Consider the following 14,451-nt stretch of genomic DNA (forward strand, 5'->3'; position numbering starts at 1 on the left):
TCGCCCGGATGCTTCAAAATGCTTCTTTTGATTGACAGCCAAACGGCAATACTGTCAGTCTGTCAGCAGTTTGTGGGCGTGCAGTGTGTACACACTCTACACACATCTTACAGACTATATCCTACATTTGGAGTCATGTAATTGGCACTCACGTGCTTTTTCCCAGCCTGTCATTACATTACCTTCACGTGGGCAGATTCCTTTGCACCATGTTGCTTTCATCCCTACCTTTCTCAAACATTCTCTCCAACCTCTCAGACATGAAAGGGTTATCCAAGCCATATTAACTTTTGTACAGGATTGATTGGCTGACCTTATCGATCCGTGTGACCCTTTGCAGGCTTTTCCCACAAGCTCGCAGGACGGATGTTGGTTCAACCGCTCCCTCAGGAGAATCTTATCTTGTATCTCACAGGATAAGCAGGCTTTGATAATGAAGGGAAAGCCCAGAGGATTTGAAGCTTCCCCACCTAAGCAAACATCACAGCATTGCTGAGGTGGAAGAGGGGTATTTAATCTTGCCCTCTGTCAGCATTAAAGCTAGGCGTGCAGTTTGCGCTTAACACACAGTCGCATGCCCATTCGCTCATGCGATATGCATGCAGTGACACACAAAATCAAATAGTGGTGTGACAGCAGAATTGACTCCTGTATGTACCACGCTGTTACTCAAACAAACATCCCAGACGGAGTATGATCTGCTGTGCCAAGCAATCCCCTTATCAGCACCTGGCACACCAGACTGCCTTATGCCAGTCGAGACCACAGTGCCAGGGCTGTCATTGTAGGACTGCGGCTCAGACACACTTCTTGTTTCTCCGTTTGCTCTGTGGATTTATTATAAAACCACTCAGTTTGCTCCATCAAACAACAAAAAAATCCCCCTACAATCTGTGAATCTGCACAGTCTCCTAAATACAGGTTGAGTGGCCGCTCATAGTGCCGATGCTGCTGGTCGGAATCGGGAGATCATTGTATTTTCTGTGTCTGTGCTGTTGCTTTATTCCTTTAAATTACCATAATGTACAATAAACCTGGTGTAGCTAGAGGAATGGACTGGTGCAGGGGGAGGGGCAAGAAGTCCTCTACTGCTTCATTTAATCCTCTACCCTTCAGCCCCTGTATTCACGTGCTCACACTCGCCTCATCTTCCTGCTTGTGTTGTGCTACTGAGTGCAATACCAGTGATTGCTCTGCATCCATGTTTGTGCAGTCCTGCACTGACAACACTGAAGACTGCCACATTGAAAGCAATCTGATTATTACCACTTTGAGAAATGAAAGCATGAAGATTCCCAAAAAAAGCACATGACATCTCAACATAAATACAGATGTTATAAATTATACATAGGCCACCCCCACCTTCACTCTGTGTGAAAATGAATATTTCATAAATTTAAGCTCAGCCATCCACATCACAGTACCTGTCAGCGTTTGTCAGAGCAGGGACGATGACGAGAAAAGAGACACCCCCCTCTCGTGTATTCTGAGCTGCCGCCTTAATTGCTTTCCAAAGCTTTACATACTCTCCATAGCAGTGGGTTTATCAGACGTGGCGAGCGTTATGTCTTGGGCAGTCAGCTTTCACAGCGCAGCCACAGGGGGCTTGTCTGGGCAGGAGCTAAATGAAAATGTCTTTAAAGGATAAAGAGCTTTATTTTATTATTTTGTACTGTTTCCCGTTGGGTGAGTCGTGTCTTCAGGCAATAAGAAGTGCAGTGATAATTTAAATCTTTTTGGGGAAGACTCTGACATAGAAAGCCCTCCTTTATAGCCCTCTTGTGAATAGTGGGCTACTTAGTGCAAGGCTAACACTGCCTCCTCTCTGTTTAACTGCCCAGAACTGATCTGTCTTCTTCTAGACATCAGCAGCTACATGATCTGTAATCCTTTGATCCTATCTGAACCTGCAAAGTGTTTTAGTTATCATCGAAAGCTATCACCTCCACAAAACTCAGTGCAGCTCTCTGTAACTGATCAAAGGAAAGTTTAACTTTTTTGTAACAATCTCACCGCTGGGTTTGAAAGAAATGTGCCTCCTTTGTTCTCAGAGAAACCTGTGGTGATGAAACTCTTCATCTGCCTTTTTTTTTTATATGACACTGATTATATGGCAAAAAAGTCTTTATTTTATATTGTAGTATATCATATTCTCAAACTTCCATGTTATTCATTATTTAGTACCTAAGTTTCTGATCTTTAAACCTCCTTAAACTATGAAGCTGACTTTTAAATAAATACCAGATTTAAAAAATAAATGGATAAAATTCAAGGCTGTGAGATTGATTGTAGCCTATAAATATCTTACAGCCCACAATGCTTTTGGATAATGTGAAAACTTTCTCCATGGCAACTGAAGTGTGGCTCACAGGCAGATTCATTTTCCACTTGGCTGTATCCTCACTAATTCTCACTAATTTCATTTCACTTGAATGAAATTGAAAATGTTATAAATTAGAGATGCGACAGACAGGGCTGCCCTGTAGCCTTGTTGTCATTGTCGCCTTTAAAACATGGCAAATTACAAACCACAGGTCCTTGATAGTGGAAAGAATTTAAGAGGCTAATGAGGGAAAATCTGACACAAGTATCTGAACAAATCAAACACAAAATCACATTTTCAGAGATTGAAAGTGATCGACTTTCAAAATAACTGCCAATTAAAGGTGCAGTATGGACTGTTTTCATTTATATCCTGCCACGAGAACTTGAAAGAAACACAGGGATGCTTTGATTTTTTTTTTTAATGATTATTAATAATTGGTTATTGTACATATTTAGTCAACCAGGAAACAGGTTTGAAATAGTGCATGTGTGTCTCAGGCTAACACGCTAAAGGGTTCTTCACACTATAGTTTAATGTGGTCCGAATCAGTTGGCAAGTTTGTAAATTTGTAGCTTTTTCCTGTTGTTGTTTGGGTGAAAAAAAACCAAACTACTGAATAGGCTAAATGTTACATACTGGATAAGACAAAAGATGTCAAACCTTCCACTACTAACAATAAAACATGTAGTGAAAGAAAAACATAAGATTTCTGGACTATTTTTGAAGAATATGTAAAAGTTTTGGATAGTTCAGAAAATCAGGAGAGTCAGAAAGTGTGAATATATTTTGGTATTTCTTTTTTTGTTTTTTGGCTCCATTGTCAGTTGTAGAAATTTGATAAACATTTTCATTTGTATGAGATCTGCATTAATGCTCTGTAGATTAGCTTTGAGGCCGTTTTATTACCTTGTGGTTTCAGTAGATGAATCAATTAGCTGGTTTTATTGCGTGTCCTTCAAACATGTTTGACTAATGTGTGTTCCTTTGGGCTCATACTGCTGTCCGTTGGCAATAATCCTCCAGTCCATTTGGTCCTGTCCCATCTGAATGATCCATCAGCTTTGCAGAGCTATTCAATTTACTCTTCAGTCCTGTCTCTCTCAGTGAGATTGTAATGTTTAAACTGAGTTTGAAAACATTTGTTTCACATCATTAGTGTACATTAGCCAGAGGTAAAATTTAAAATGACAGCATGCCCTGGATTGAAAGAACGAGGAATCGGTGTCTGGATTGTGCCGTTGATCTTTACTGAGCAGTGAGCTGCTCACTCGAGCACTCTATTGATTTATGATAATTGCTGCTGACCTGAGCTTCAGCCTAATGTTTTCCCGTGACAGCCTCTGGACAGTGCATGTTTGAAGCTTCACTAAATTCTGTCACACACTCTTGATTTCACCCCTCCCCCTCCAACCCAACATGCGTATCGAGCATGTCACTGGAAAACCAGCTCAATATCCCCGGAGGATGTGGAAACTCAGGCATTCATCAGTGCAGTGAAGTGTGGCGCACCGGCCTATCTGTCTTTCCATGTCGGAATTTTGTCACGCTTTGTGTTTAGGTGACAACAAGGGGAATGGTTGTTTTTTTCCTGCTTTGAATTAGACCTTTTAGATTGCCAACGCTGCAGTCCAGTTCCGTTAGTAGCCCTTTTATTGGCACTACAGAATACTTTCAGATTAAAGACATTCAGTATTGCCAGCTAATAATGTGCCCTGTCTGTGTTCTACTAAACATTTCAACAGCAGCCTTCCTGCTCTCACCGGTCGCCCTTGCACATGTGATTTGTAAATGCTTTTACTCAGCCTTCATTTCCATAAAGTCAACCCCTGAAATAAAACCCCAGCTTTCTGTCCCACTTTGTTGCAACCAAAGATCCCCAATCTGGCTTTGATGAGCTCGTAAATCCAAACCTCCAAAGCGTGGTGAAAGCAGAGTCTTGGAAAGGATGATCAGATGGCTTTATTGGCCGGGAGAGTAAGGGGGCAGACCGTCAGGGGCCTTGTTATTGGCCTGATTTATCCACAATCCCCAGAGTGTCATCTTCATCAGACTGCCACAATCATTGCAGCCAGCCTGCTACACTGTTTAAGGGGCAGAAAATGTGTTTATGGGGTGTGTTTGTGCATGTACAGCTAGCTAGATGGCCTCGTCGTAACTTTAAGATCTGTTTACCTGCCATGCACTTTAATGAGGCCCCAGTGAGGAGATGGTAATGCCTTTTGTCTGATTCATGGTTAGTTTATTACATTTTATTTCTCTTGCTTTGCCTTTCACCTCCAACCCAAGTATTTTACAATGTAATTAGTGACTTGTAGCTTAGATAAACACAGCTGTTGATCTGGCGTAGGCCTGTGCACCATGTGGATATGAGGCAGGCAACATCTTAACTCAGCTTACACCGAAGCTCTAATTTGGCCACTTTTTGCTTTGTTACTTAGTGTATGATGTGAGCACATATGGGCTGGGACTGTGTGGGGTGTCAGATATCACAATGTGACATAGACAAGACAGAAAGGGAAGCAGCAGGAAGAGCACATCACACTGCTAATGAATGAGGTCTGTTGTGTATTTCTTTTTTTAAAAAACAAAGATTTAGCAGTTCTAAAAACAGGTTCATAAAACATCCAGAGAATGAGACAAACATAATTGAAACATATAAAGTAGCATATTCAAGAAGCAGCTGTTATATAGAAGGAAAAAAACCTAAATAAATATAATGCTATAGAAGTCTCCTTGTAAATATTAACACACAGTGAATTTAATTCATCAGAGCATGGATCTACTTTGGCTTTGGTGTGCATAAAAAGAAATAAAATGGGGGAAAAACATACTGAGTGCACTCCTTCAACACATACAACTGGAAAATCTTGCACTGCACACTACATTTAGTCTGCCCAGAGTCGCCATTTAATCTGCAAGCCACTTTACAACCCACCTGCATATGATCCTTTTCATGCTGTCCGCCTTAAGAGCTCAGTATACCAACTGCACTGGTCATTTAGAAAGTCTCATCTTTTTAAACTGTTCTAACATCTGCGTAATCTATGAATCAGTGAGCATCTGTGCTGATAGATCATTAAAATGGAGGTTAAAGAAACAACACAATCATACACTCATGCCTTTAATCTGGTTGTGGCTCTAGTGACACAGGTTACAAAACTCAAGAGGTGGAGGAGAATAGCGACAGTAATGGCCCACTTCTGTTGCTTTCACAACCTTGGGGCTTAAATAAGGCGTGTGGAGAGCCTATGCATGGCTTTGAAGGCGGTTGTGGCTGTTTTCTGTCACCAGGGTGACAGTTTAGTAGACCAAATAAACAGTCTGTCTGTGAGCTACTCCTGTGCTACTGTTGCTCCAGCTAGCTGTTTTATACAAAGAGCTAAAGTGTTAAAAACGATGTTAAGTCTCCACTTATAGGTCTGACTGAGCTCTTCCTTCTACATGGTGAACTGTGCACTCTTTCCTTTCCTGTTTCGACACACATTTCAGCCAACTGCACACAAACATCTATGTAGGTTGCAAACCCATGGCACCATAAATCCCTCATTGCCCCTTTCCATAGAATAGGTCGATGGTCCTGGAACAGAGCCATAATGCAATAAATGTATTATTGCAGAAGGAAACAACAGAATTCTCTTGAGTAATGTTATCTAGAGTGAATTAGTATTTAATATAATGTTGAACTGTAATTATAATCATGCACTAATAGATTACAACATAAATAAGAAGTCTTGCCATACAGCGGCTACAGATGACAGTAAACAAAGAATATAAAGATGATGTTTTAAGCTGTTGACTGCTATTATAAAGTCTAAACATAATTACAGCGGAGGATACTGTGTAACTATTCAGTATTTATTTTTCATTTTTGCTATGCACGACAAGACAAACCTCATCTCACATAAAGACAAACCAGTACAAGCAAATGTAGTTCTAACAAAAGTTGTAAATGAATTAATAATTGCTTTTGTTCAAATTAAATCTTTGCAATACTCAAAAAGCAGCACACAACTGAAGTGGAAATGAGCCAATCCTGGCATCCATGAAAAATGAGTTTCAACATGAAAAGCCGTTTTCTAGCCTCTTGTTGGTGAAGAAATAAACATTATATAAAGAGGGTAAGATATTGTCGTCAGGTGGTAATTCTGATTTAAATGCACATAGTTTGGTTTGGCATTCACACCAGAGACGTTTTGACAGTAATGTCTGACCCAGTGCCCACTCCTGAAACTTTGCCTAATTCAACGTAACACTCTGAGCCCCTTCAGAATTCAGACGAAAGCAACTGTTAACCTCATTCACAGAGAAGCGAGGAAGCCGCCGTCACTGAAGCCCATTCATTCCTCCCACCACCGTCACCCTGAGCACGTGGGCGAGTCCTCTCAGGGGTCGATTAGTGATGACTATGTAGCTGCCCCCCTTTTCTCACTCTCATGCATTATGTATTAAAGACAGTGCAGCATGGAGAAAACAGAGGATACGGTTTTAAGGCGTAAAATGACACAGCATTAGAGGAAAACTGTTTGCTCTTATCGTTTGACGTTTATGTAACACAAGTGTCAAAAGATAAAGACTGCTATTTTTTTTCCCCCTTTTGGATCAATTTTCTTGAGCTGTTTTGGAAAAGTAATCCAGTTTTGCAGCTTTAAGACGATGTTGTGTTTCTCTTTAACGACATCTGTGGATGGAAATTTGAATTTCAACAGCAGAGACATAAAACCTACAAACTTTGCATCGCAATAGTTTGGACTAAGAATAGCTTTAATATGGGGCATAGCATTTATCAAAGCTACACTGTAATAATTAACACAGCCATATAAAGAATCACATCTACTGTGGACAGGAACCAGCTCAGTATACTTGAACATAGATCATTTACAGTAACATCTGGGGAGCTGATTATTCCGTTTTTTCTAGATAACTACGGCTGATCTCAGCTTAATGGGCATAATGTACAACTGCATAAACTTTGGAGGATTAAAAATACAAATTAAACCCCCTTTTTTTTTTAACAAAGAGAGTGTGCTCAAGCCAGTGTGGTCATTACATAACATGCTAGCTTTCCCTCATTGATCCAAATGTGATTCAGCTTCTGCTCATAACTACCCTCTTTCCACTTTGTAAGTAATGAGGTGGTTAAGTCAGCACTCTAAACTAGACCATTCTCTACATGCTTTAGTTAAAAAGTGAAAATGTTTCACTAGATATAAAACAATTTTCAGCTGGTGCGGTTAATTATTCTGCTGCAGTCCAGCAGTGCATGACTTATCTTCCTCTCTGGCATTTGTTAGTCTCATCAGGTGAAAACTACCACCTCCACAGTTTTAATATGCAAATGCAAGAAATCCTTTTCTTTGCCACCGGCCTCCCCCACACTTTGAATCCATTAAATATTCATGATATCTATGATTACTGCGCATTACACTCAGATGATATCTGCTAGAGAGCCTCCAGTGCAGTCTGCAGTGTTGCCTTAAATTTGTAGGTCTGTGACACTGGATTACTGGCGATGAAAGATTATTTAGACACAATGTAGCCACTTAAATCTCGAATAAACTGAGAGGCTTCATGCATGCCTGTGTATGTGTCTATAAGAGGGAGGGAATACAGCGAAAGGAGGACATATGGTGGCGATTTTAGTGAGGCCGAGTTTGGAGTTATGGTTCTCTGGGGTCCCGCTTACATCTATTATTCATGTTCTCGAGTGTCTAATAGCCACTCAGTCTATGTTTGGTTACAGGCAGGTCCTTATTTTAGCTTCTTTAGACTGAATAAAGGCTGTTTAAACATTGAAGTAAGAAATGTATAACAAATTAGAGATTTAATGAGTTGTAATGGTGAGTCACAACAAAATTATTAATTTAAAAACATGGTGCTTGACATATTAGCTACTATAGCGGTATTTAAGTGAATTTAATGCTGCTATGAAGACCTCGTGATTCATATTTAAGTGCAGTGGGTTGCACGTGTTTACGGTTCATTTTTATCATAGATTCATGAGCTAGGCAACCTGCTGCAATCCATAAAAGGGCAAAATGTTGGAAGTTGTTTCTTCACATGAAGGCCATTTTGGGTCATTCGAAGTTGAAGCTTTGGACAGTGTTTTAAATTATTGATAATGTGTGTCAGTGTTTGTCTGAGGGTACAGCGGGATCCCTGATGTGGTCTCTGATACTCGTCACAAGAAGGTTTAAAGTAACTGCAGTGAAACTGCAGGTCTGCTGATCGAAAAGGTGGGGGGGCTGTTTTCTTTATTCTTTCTGACAGTTCCCTGCTTGTTTTTCATTTTACTTTATTGTCATTAAATTATTAATATTGGTTTCAGGTACATTTTTGACACAATTGCTTGTTTCTGCTCCACAATTTAAAAATGTTTTGTTTCTGTGGTTCTGGTGAAGCAACATCACTGCTGTCTGAGTCTCTTTGTTCTGTGTAGTACTAAACTATAAGAAAACCACTGCTGATTTAAAGTATAGTTCAGTTTGATTTGTCATTTGACAGAGTATAGAGTATATACACTACTGTCAGTCGTAGGTTTGTTTGTTGTTGGTGGGTTTTTTTTTTTTTACATTTATTTTAAATATATAACCAGTATATAGTCAGTAAAAAGTCATTTTGATTTAATTTTAAAGGGAACCTGGATATTTGAGGGCAATCCCAAAAGTAAGATCTCCTATTTTTTTTTAGAAATGCAAAAACTGTTTATTTTCTATAATATTTACATCATTTTAAAAGTTGAAGAATTATTTCTTTTTCTACATAATCGTCATGTCAGTTGATGCATATTTGTAGACGCTGTTCCAGTTTTACAATGCCCATGTCATACCAGCTCGCCGCCATGTCCTTCAGGAAGCGTTGAACCTTATCTTTTACCTCTTCGTACTGCTATAAACTCTCTACAACACTTACAAACGTTTTTGACATTCATGCACGACTGTCCATACACTTCCATTAACTTGCGATAAATTTCAACCAGTTTAACGGCTTTTGCGTTCAAAAATCTAATAACTGCGCACATTTTGCCCTTGAAAACGGGAGCTCCATTTTCAACGTCTGCCAAGCCCAAACAAGCATCCCAGTGAAGCCGAGCATGCTTGTTTGAGAAAGGAGGAAGCACCAATCACAACAGTGTGACGAACAGCCGTATGAACAGTTTCTCTACGTCCCCACCGCTTTGGAGACCTTACTTTTGGGATTCCACTCACACTATACAGAAATAACTCAAAATACATCACAGTATTACTTTACGTTTGTTGGTTTAGTTTACATATTCGAAAAACAGTGTGAAAAAGTGTGGCTTAAAGTGTCGTTGGTAATGCAGAGTAATTTCAGTGTTTGCGCAGTAGTCTCCATAAACAGTTTATCACTTTAAAATGTGCACCTACAGCCACGCATCCTGAATTCAGGTTCTTGTTTATGTAGAAGTTAAACTTGTCCCTATTCCATTACTCCTTTAAACCATGGTTACAAAAATGCTGCTGTATTGAATATTTTAACTAGTACTCTGCAGATAAGCTGTGGCTACACCTGGTTAATCAATGCTGGAGTGTCTGGCCCATTGCTAGTTAAACCTTTACAGTGTTCTCAGCCAAACACAGGAATCCACACCACTCAGCCATAAAAACAGCCCACTGTTACACTACTGTGAAGAATTTCTTCATTTTTACAGCAGTTTCAGCCAGACTATGTTTGTAACATACAGTATGTAGTTTTAAATCAGATGTGAAGGTTTTTATTAGCTCACTATAGAGATGGATTGGATTTTCTATGAAAGGCAAACTTGGCCTGTCATCCCAAATCCCAAATGATGGAGTTGCCTTGCAAAGTTATCAAAATATCATTTTGCATTATGAGCAGAAAGAGAGGCAATAATAAGCCATAAAACCCAGAGTGAGGATTGCCATAAAGCATTTAAAAGTACTTTCTATGTGGAGATCTGTACTGTAATTGCAATAAAATTATATCTATGTATTCTTTATGCGAACCCTTGTCTTCAGGTGTGGAGAGGAACTATAGCCAGAATGCGGTACAGACGCATGCGAGCTGCCCTCACCATCCTGCAGGCCTACCGACGCTACAAGGTCAAGTCCTACATCCGTGAGGTCAACCGTCGCTTCAAAAACGTGCGATCCATGAAGGATCATGGCAGGCACGTGAAGTGGCCCACGCCCCCCAAGGTTCTGCGCAGGTTTGAAGAGGCGCTCAAGAGCATCCATAGCAGGTACTCCACTGCCGAGATAGATTTTTAAACAGGCCCATCATCTATGTAAGTGTGTTTCTACTCCTATAATTGGTTTATGCTAGTCTGGAATAATTGATTAGACTGTAGAGTTGTAACTTTTCCCTGTTGTTTTGTTTTTGGAAAGAAAAAACTACAAGCAAACCAGAATCTATCTTTGTAAACCATGTGAGAGCGTTTAACTTGCTTGTTGGCCAAATGTGTCTAGGGCTGGGTTTATAAGTAGAGGATATAGGTGAGGGCTTGGTTAATTTTATAGCTAGTTGGTACAGTTTTGTTTAATCTGCACACCTAACATTTATTTTAGAGTTTGTGTACTCCCAGAATTCAAAGCATACGTGGCTATAGAGAGATCTTTAGCTCAGACTTGCAGCGGCCATGTGGCAGATCGAGGTGGGATCACATTCTCACCATAAACAGATATGAATGTTAGGAGTAAATTCTCCTTGTTATCCACTATTTAAGAATACAGCACCTTCTTCCTGTATTGACTTTTGTTGCTCCTGCCCCGAACACATCTGGCCAACAGGCAGACAGAACATTCTTATAAGGCTTATGGTTCACTTTAAGTTTGCTTTCTTTGTTTTCTCTGTGAAAAGAAACAAACCACAGGACGAAATTAAAGTTTAAAAGAGTAAATGAACTGTTAAACTTGTAGAAGCAAATATCAGCTTTTAATGATGACCAACTGTTGTCGTATTATACGTTCAGAACAGAAACAGAAGCTGAACCTTTTTCAAACAAAATGTTTTTAAATTGTTCTCTTTTGAAGAAAATCGCTTTCCTAAATTGGCTGAACTAAAAGTAAATCTGACTCCAACCACAGGAGACAACACATGCCCTCCAGTGTTATTTTACATCCAGATGAGTCTTTTTGAAGCAACTTACACATGTTTCCTTCTGCCTTGGGCTCACACTGGGCATTGATTTTTCTCTCTCCATCAAAGGCTCATCACTTCCTTTCATCCCATTGTCTGTTTGTTTGCCTTTTTTCTATTTGAAGCCGGACACAGTGAGAAAATAACCCTCCTAGAGAATTATGTTGGCTGTCAGTAAATATAGTACAGTGACGACGGGGTCGACTGCAGTCCTGCTGCAACACCCCACTGACCCGACTACAGTAACAAGGCTCTGTGCAGCATCCTTTATATAGAAAGTTCGATTTTCCTCCGTTCTAAGTTTGCTCTGTGTGTGTGTGTGTTTTTGGATGCGTTTACCTCCAGGTGGTGGGCATGGACACTGATCAAAGGCTTATCTCCAGAGGAGACCCTGCAGGTGAGGGCCAAGGTAGCTGGCCTGGAGGCCCTGAAGGGCCAGAGGGCTGATTTGGGGCTGCAGCGGGCCTGGGAAGGAAACTATCTGGTGAGTAGGAGAGGTAGCATGAGTCCAGTCATGAAAAAGACATATTTTACAGAGTGAAATTGGCCCTGCTAGCTTTGTTCATGCAGGCTTTGTCTCCTGCAGCTTGCATCAGCTGCTGTTTCTCTGTGGCTGAAATCCAGATCAGACGTAGTTATTGAACCTCAATGCTGTGCAGTTTGTAGCATGAAATGCTGAAAAATAGAGTACCCTGCTGGTATTAAACATGTGATTTAATTCATTCATTGTTTGCTGACTCTTCAATCAGACAATGTTTAAAAATACTGCCTGCATCCAAACTTGGTTTATTTTCTTTTGGATTCAGGTATTAATCAGTCTGATCATCGCTCATGACTTCATTTCAAAGTTTCAAAGTTGTAGACCACGAACCAATAAGTGATGATATGGTGGCCTTGTCTAACTTTTATATACACTCTATGGAGAAATCTTCCAGTTAAAAACAAAGAAAAAGTGTTTAGTCTCATTCTTTGAGCAGATTTATTAAAGAAAGTATCAAGCAAGACAAGAAACAAACAGTGTGATATGAATGGAAAATAAGCCTAAAAAGAAGGAAAGCAGTTTTACACCTCGCATTTATTTTACAGACCTCAATTACACCCGGTGGACATTAGAAGACATAAGAAGATAAGCATCTTAACAATGTAATGTTGGCTCTGCTGTTTTCCCAGTAAATAGTATGAATACTGGACTGAAGGAATGTACCCAATTAAGCCAGGGTTTTTTGTCAGTGGATGTTGTGGCTGTCTTTAGGTTAATTATATATGATTCAAACAATTTATTAATTTAAAACTCCTGCAATGAAAACATTTTCATTGTGAGATAATACATTCATTAAACCAATAAAATGCATGCATAAATAGGATATTTATAAGCTCATCTTAACTCGGGCAGGTTGTGAATTAATTCGAGTTAAACTGGAATGTTTTGATAAGTTTCTTGTGGTGTGTGTGTCTGACAGAAGCGAGACAGCCCTGACACGGCAGCATCGTTCACACTGGTCTCAAGCGATCTGCAGCGGAAAGACAAATTCATGAGAGTCCTGTTCTCCTGCAACGTACGCAAGGTAAAAGCTTTTCAGAGCAGATATCCATGACTTTACCACATGTGCACACACTCACAACACGTGTCTGTGTGTACAAAGACATAAACCCAGCTGCTGATGGCTCACAACATTTCCCTGCAGGGTGTGTAAACGTCACCGTGTTTGTGTGCACCTACTGTATCCCGTGGTGTCACTAATGAGGAGCTTTGTGTTTCCCAGATCAACCGTTTCCACAAGTCGGAGAACCGGGCTGTGCTCATCACTGACCGCCACCTGTACAAGATGGACCCCCTGAAGCAGTACAAACCCATGAAGAGCATCCCCCTCTACAACGTATGACACTTTTTGTTTTACTGCTTCTTTTACTGTAAACAGACAAAATCAACTCTATAGATACTGCTGTAACAGACCCTGTAGTTCAGGGGTTACATGCTGTTTATCTGCTTAGTGGAGATATCATCTTAATTTCAGGAGCGGGACCACTCCTCCTTCACGCCCCCTCCGGACTCAGGCTATAAAAGCCCCGCTTCACCAATATCTGCTGTTCTCATTTTCATGCCCCACCCTTCCCCCAATTTTCCCCCTCTTCTCCTCTCTTCCTTCACTTCTCGTTAGTACATGGGGATCTGCCCGGCCCGGGAGCCGTTGCCAGTCCCCTTCGAGGCCTTCCCCCAAACCACAGCACCAGTTCACATTTCCTCATCCCCTCATCGCCCATCGTTACCAAGGATGTGGTCCCAGCTAGTGAAATGTAACATAAAGTGTTCTCGATGTAAATTCATATTTACATCGAATTCGTTGTTAGTGTCGCAGATGTGGGTCAGAATGAGACACTTGAGTCGTCTCTACCCGAAACATCATAAATTATATAGAAATTCATAGAATATGCATAAATAAGTTTGTTGATTTAAACTTTAAAGTTTTGTAATTAAAAACGGTAACAGTAAAACAAATAACATTTCACATAGAAATAGTTAGCTGTGAGTAGCAGCTACTCACAGCTATGTATTCTTACACAAATGAAAAGTAAGGGGTTTTATCATAGTGGTGAAATAAATATAAAAAACTGATTTTAAGCTAAGCCTTTTCCTTTTAAAATACTGCTTCAGGCCTTTCAGAATTCCCCTCGTAAAACTGTCCATTTACTTTCCAACCAGCCAATTTGTCCACTGGAATTACTCGAAACTCTTTGTAGACATTTGCAACCAATGCTCAGAATCTTTTACATTATATCTTATTTAAGAAATGTTCATAAAACACTAAAAAAGAATAAAAAATAAATAAATGAATGACACTCGAGAAAAGGAGGTTATCATGGCTTATACTTGTGGTATATGAATTGTTATTGTTTGCTAAGGTACAAAGCCACAGCATCCAGGCTATGCTGCAGTTTGTTGAGATTTTATGCAACACTGTTCACTGTTGTGCTAATGTGTTTTTCCATATGAGTCTTTATAAGTTTTA

At 40.0% G+C, this 14,451-nt stretch overlaps 1 protein-coding gene across 1 annotated transcript in view; it reads left to right on the plus strand.

Moving 5' to 3' along the window:
• myo1d (myosin 1D) overlaps window positions 1-14,451 on the plus strand; it is a 122,588-nt gene that overhangs the window by 60,706 nt on the left and 47,431 nt on the right. The window contains exons 17-20 of the mRNA XM_084937172.1: window positions 10,324-10,547; window positions 11,789-11,927; window positions 12,904-13,008; window positions 13,207-13,320. Coding sequence (XP_084793298.1) covers window positions 10,324-10,547; window positions 11,789-11,927; window positions 12,904-13,008; window positions 13,207-13,320 — 582 coding nt within the window. The remainder of the gene's footprint in view (window positions 1-10,323; window positions 10,548-11,788; window positions 11,928-12,903; window positions 13,009-13,206; window positions 13,321-14,451) is intronic.

The sequence above is a fragment of the Perissodus microlepis genome, chromosome 8 (genome assembly GCF_051167445.1).
Source record: "Perissodus microlepis isolate ML-2025 ecotype Zambia chromosome 8, ASM5116744v1, whole genome shotgun sequence".
NCBI classification, from domain to species: domain Eukaryota; kingdom Metazoa; phylum Chordata; class Actinopteri; order Cichliformes; family Cichlidae; genus Perissodus; species Perissodus microlepis.